Below are 5428 nucleotides of genomic sequence, written 5' to 3' on the forward strand. Positions count from 1 at the left end.
ATATATATGTGCCTAATCTTATCACGCCTGAGGTAAAGCTCTTAGAACAGTTGTTCCCAAACTTTTCAGCTTTTGACCCACAAAATACCAGCAGCAGAGACCTGTGACCCCAGCTGTTGTTGGTTGATGAACATTGGTTTCACGTCAAACAAACAAGAGCATAGTAACATTATTTATTACTCTCTTTTTGTCTATTTTAAGTACACTAACTTTACTCATTTGTCACAACAAAGGCAAAATATTATTGATAGTTGTAATTTTTTAGTGTAATTAATTCAGAAAAATCTTTTCAGGACCCCACCTTGATGTTTCGGGACCCCACTGTGGGTCCCGACCCCAACTTTGGGAACCACTGCATCAGTTTCCTGCTTTGACCTTGTCATGACTTACCCAAATAGTTGGACCAGCAGTTCCTGGTCTGGTTCTGGTTGGGGAATCTGGCGTCAAAGGGAGCTGTGCGGTAGTTCTCCAGTTTGGCCTTAATGTCCTCAGCCATCTCTACAGTCTGTCAAAACAATATAACCAGTAAACGTACAACACATATGGCTTTTTTTCTTCTAGCATTTAGCCGCCGTCACCCATATTAAACAAGACTCTGTGTGTTTCCTGCAGAGACAAACCGACCAACAAACACTCGGAGCCCTGGTGTGGGGGTTGTATGGACGGGGGGAGGACTGGCTTTCAAAATATCCACACAGACCAGGGCCTTCCTACGCAGTTAGTGAAGGACAAGGSTCTGTTTTTTACCAGGCTACACCTGCTCTGGTTCTGCAGAGGATTTAATTTAGGAGAAATAGTTTGGTTGCCGCATGCAGTACCTGGAGCTGTTTATAGAAATGCGGCGCTGTAACACTTCAGAGTGAGCTAACAAAAAATATATATAATTACGACAACGTTTAAGACACATTTTAACACCGTGATAGTCATGTTTTAAACTTAAAACGTAGAAACCATAAAATAAAACGTCTGAAATGACATTGAACACATAATGGCCTCCCAGGTCATAGAGGCATTTCCTCATCGGACATGTTTCATTACATTAGTCTATTAAAAACGGTTACGCTTTAGTAAAATTAAACTTAAACAGCAGCTAACATTTATCCGTATTAAATGCATTACCTCCCGTTTCCAATAGGATTATTAAACCGTTTAAAACAAACAGATAAACATTACCTTTGTCGAACTGTGGACTCGAGCTCGGTGACTTTAACCGCTCGGTTAATGTTTGCTGCTCCTGTGATATGATGCGCCACGAGCGCCTCGCGCGTGCGTTCCTGTGCGGAGAAATTGCAGCCGTGCAGTCCCGGTACAAGTGTATGGCGGACACAGACAAGTCACATTGAAACGAGTAGGGGTCTCTGCGGTCACACTCGGCTCTGATGTTTATTAAAATGCATTCAAAGTGCCGCGGAAGTAATGTGGTATAACTTTTAATGCTAAATGTTATGTKTCGCACATAATTCCTTCAAAGGCGGAAGTCAGTATTTGTGTCAATCATTAACAGGTGTATTCAAGTATGTTTTTTTTTTTCTGGGACGTGAACCTAGTCGGTATAATGTTTTTTTCCCCTCCATTTTCCCCTGGAAAAGAATGGAGAAATTCGTTWACAAACGCTGACTGAAATCAGGAATTCACGTCGGAATGTCTGAAAGTACGTCGTGAGAAGGCGCAGAAATGTCAGAAATGTGTTTGCGGCGGTGTTTCTGGAAATAACCTTTTGTATACAGGCTCATACATTTTTATTTTTTACAATATAACTTCTCAGCCATTCGGCGGCACCTATATCGACTCTAGTGTAACAACAATAACAAAAACTACTACGAGCTGTGTGTGTACGGTATGACAGCCAGGACATAGCTATATATACAAGAGATCCCCACGGACTGGCGCTGGAGCGTACGTATCAGTGCGGCCGCCATCTTGGATGGGTACCTCTCACGCTCTGGGCCTAACATAAAAGCAGTGGGTGCGCCCGGCGCGTTTATTTATACTGAGAAAGCTGTTCATTCAACTAAAATAACTGCAACTCCATGTTTGTTACAAACAGCWGAGATGTAGTTRTGTTAYTGGACACRGTCACACAATAAAAATAAGAGCTTTCATGCTGAAATACTTTTTATTATCTTATATTGTCCCTTAAATTGTCTTTATTTTCCCTCAGTGGTAATATTCAGGTGCATCAGCAGCAAAGTGACAGGAAATTCACACAGGGAGAACATATTTTGTATGAATAAGAAAAAAAGACATTTTTAAAGAATTTAAAGAAAATACATTTTGTAAAAAAGAAATGTTTGTTATTTCTCTTTAACACAATCCTTAAATACTTATTTACATGGCAAAACACAAGAATTTATTCATATATTGTTTTATTGTGCTGTGAATGCACACGTGCACATACGTGTGTAGCTATACAGGTACACACATACGTATATATAGTATATATAGATGTGTGTATGTATGTATGTGCACACGAGTGTGCATTCACAGCACAATTAAACAAATAGGAATGATTTCTTTGTTATTGCTGTGTAAATAAAGACTATTTTAGAGAACAAGTATTTCATCATGAAAGTTCTTCTTTTTAATGTATATAATGTTAAATCAGTGAGTCAGAGAACAAACATCAGCAAACTGTAAACAAAAATTTCATCTTCATTTGTACGTGTGAGGGTTCACAAAGAGAGACACACAGCAGATTGGTCAAAAAATGTTACAACCTCAAAATACTAAACTATTGGAAAACATCAAAAATTGAATTATAAAGTTCAACTTGTCCGTCTGCTGACATGCAACATGATGTGACGTCATGCAGCTGTGCCTTCTTGTTGCAGCTGGGCTGTTTACACTGAGGAGCTGTTTACACTGAGGGGCTGTTTACAGTGAGGGGCAGGACCACTGCAGCTGCCCCTCCAAAGGAACTGACAACTCAAAGGAAAAAAAAAAGTTCAAATATTGCAAATGATAAAAAAAACTATTACAAAATGTTATCTATATGTGTGCTCTGTAAATAATTACCCTAATATGAAATAAATGATGCAAATTTGTTTGATTAAACTACATATTTAAATTCTAAATTAACGTAGAATAATTAAATTTGTACATTTACGAAAAAAAAAAACAACCAAAAAACAAACCCATACGATACCAAACAGTAAAATAGTGACACAACCTTTATTTACTGTGTGTCTGCAGGTGCTGCAGTCACAGTATGTTTATACTAAAGCATTATTTACATTTTAACATCASCTCTAATCCTKACGATCTGARCCGTCCTGTCAATCTTTTGTCTTGAAGTGCTCTCTTCAGAGTTTGAATGAGCAACAAAACCCTCTGTTCTCATTAGACCTTCTCAGTCTGTCACTAGGAGGTCTATGTGAAGAAAAAACACAGGAAGAGATAAAGAGAACCAGTTCCTGCTGTTGTCATTTTGTTGATTGACAAATAACATTAGCTACAATGATAAAATATTATAAATGTCAAATAATCAAAACTATTGTTCTTATAAAATAATAAGTAAATTGTTACTTATAAAAAGGTAATTACGTGATCTACTTTCAAACCTTCATAGGTTGATGCACCAAATAAGGWCTCTTGCTCCAGTGCTGCCTAGAGTGGAGATCCCCATCCAATATGGCGGCSCCGCGCGATGTGWTTCTGTCCGCCATGAGGTTTCTAGTTATTTATATAATAACTATGAGCCAGGCAACGCGTCTCCGGCTGTGTTGACGTCATGCTCCGCATGGGCGGCACGCCCCTGTCATTTCGCAATTCAAAGTGCGCATGCACTATACTGAATAACAAAAATGTTAAATATATATATATTAATTTAATGGTTTGCACTTAGTTTGGTTTTAAAATATCCAATTACTTTTTACGTTTGTTTCAGTACTTTTAATCTTTTTGTCCCCTAAAACATACTGTGAAAGTGTTAACGAGATGAAGAGGAATTGATTAAAATAAACAATGTTTGTGACCATGCTTGTGTAATCCAAGCCCAACTTCAAGTATTTAGTACATTAGGTTTCTCAATTATATATCACTAATGACAAAGTTAAAGACRAGAATATTTTTATTTATATATATCCAATGTAAAACATTAAAAGGAAAACGAGCTTTACAACAATAAGTGTTACAGTGACGTCTCAGCTTTGAGTCCAAATTTAAAAAAAAGTATGGCAGCGGAGTTTCCAAGATCTGGAATAAGATTACTTGTAGTACAGATTAAAATGGTCTCCATCCGTAGAGAGCATTATAGAGGCCTGAGTCATTCCTTGGAAACTGCTGAAATGACAGCATCTTGGATACAGGAAGTCACCAGCATTCATGTCTTGATTGTCCACCATCTCATTGACTTCAAGTTTGTCTCTTTAAAGTTTTCACAAACATAACACATGTTTGCTTAGAGTTCACTTTTCGATCAGAGGGGGTTCTGTTGTTTTCCACATTTCAGTATATTCACAGTACAACGCTTGTCAAAAATTGCCAACTTACCCTGAATGTTTCCAGACTTTTGACTAGTTTGTTATTTTTAATATATCTGTTCAACATAAACTAAACTTTACTTCTAGTAAAATAGCCCTGACACTCTAAAAATTTCTCTGAAGGCCACTGTAATTGGAAATACTTTGAAAAGAAGAACCTGTGCAGTGACAACCTTTAAAGCAAAAAAAAAAACAAATAAACCGATTGCATAGATATTAAAAATAATGTTCCAGCATTTAAACCTCTGAGAAGAGCTTTGTAGTGATGCACAAACCTATTATAACAGTACAGCAAGGAAGGCTTTGTAGAGTTAATCATCAGCAAAACAGCAGCTTCTTCAACCTTTGATTAAAGTTTATGTGCAATCAAGTCTGGGGACGTAATGCCCTGGTTTAGATTTAAAACGTTCTGAAGGAATCTTGTCACCTAAAATTAAGTTCAAAACCTCAAAATAAAAACAGCTTTCTTTGGTTGTTAACAGCTGAAAAAGGCAAAACTGACTATCATGCTTTGGTTTTAAAGTCCAAGGGAGTCAACAAAACCCAAACCCCTTCACCCGTCACTGAAGCGGAGTCGGTTAAAGACTTCTTTCATGTCCTCGTCAGACATCGATCCCCCGCTGGTGTCGGTGCGGAGAACCGTGCACAGTGGGACGTCCTGCTTCAGCTTCCGCTTGATGAGGGTCACCGTGCCTTCGGCTTCCTTCTTCTCAGGACCCGTCAAAAGGAGGTAAGCAGCATGGCGTCCACTCTCCATCAGTGTGGCTAAAATAAAAACAACCAATAAAAGATCTCAACTGTTTTTTTTTCATCATTACCCAAATCCAGTAGTTTCAAAACTGCTTCTCCCCGTTTGGTTTATTGATTTTTATTCCCAAAAAGGCCCCTCTGTGCAAAACGAGTTTAAAACTATGAACAACTCCCTGCAAGGAAAAAAATGGAGGCTC

General features: G+C 38.1%; 2 protein-coding genes across 4 annotated transcripts in view; both read right to left on the minus strand.

The window, feature by feature from the left end:
* Positions 1 to 1325, minus strand: part of cox6b1 (cytochrome c oxidase subunit 6B1) — a 4457-nt gene extending 3132 nt beyond the window's left edge. The window contains exons 1-2 of the mRNA XM_014008134.1: positions 1174 to 1325; positions 391 to 505 (exon numbers count right to left, since the gene is read on the minus strand). Of these exons, the coding sequence (XP_013863588.1) occupies positions 391 to 496 (106 nt within the window). The 5' untranslated portion in view covers positions 497 to 505; positions 1174 to 1325. The remainder of the gene's footprint in view (positions 1 to 390; positions 506 to 1173) is intronic.
* Positions 1326 to 4051: 2726 nt separating this feature from the next.
* fam234a (family with sequence similarity 234 member A) overlaps positions 4052 to 5428 on the minus strand; it is a 13291-nt gene continuing 11914 nt past the window's right edge. For all 3 annotated transcript variants that reach the window (XM_014008139.1, XM_014008138.1, XM_014008137.1), the window contains one exon: positions 4052 to 5246. In XM_014008139.1, coding sequence (XP_013863593.1) covers positions 5035 to 5246 — 212 coding nt within the window. In that variant the 3' untranslated portion in view covers positions 4052 to 5034. The remainder of the gene's footprint in view (positions 5247 to 5428) is intronic.

Source organism: Austrofundulus limnaeus, unplaced genomic scaffold, assembly GCF_001266775.1.
Source record: "Austrofundulus limnaeus strain Quisiro unplaced genomic scaffold, Austrofundulus_limnaeus-1.0 Scaffold48, whole genome shotgun sequence".
In the NCBI taxonomy this organism is placed as follows: Eukaryota; Metazoa; Chordata; class Actinopteri; order Cyprinodontiformes; family Rivulidae; genus Austrofundulus; species Austrofundulus limnaeus.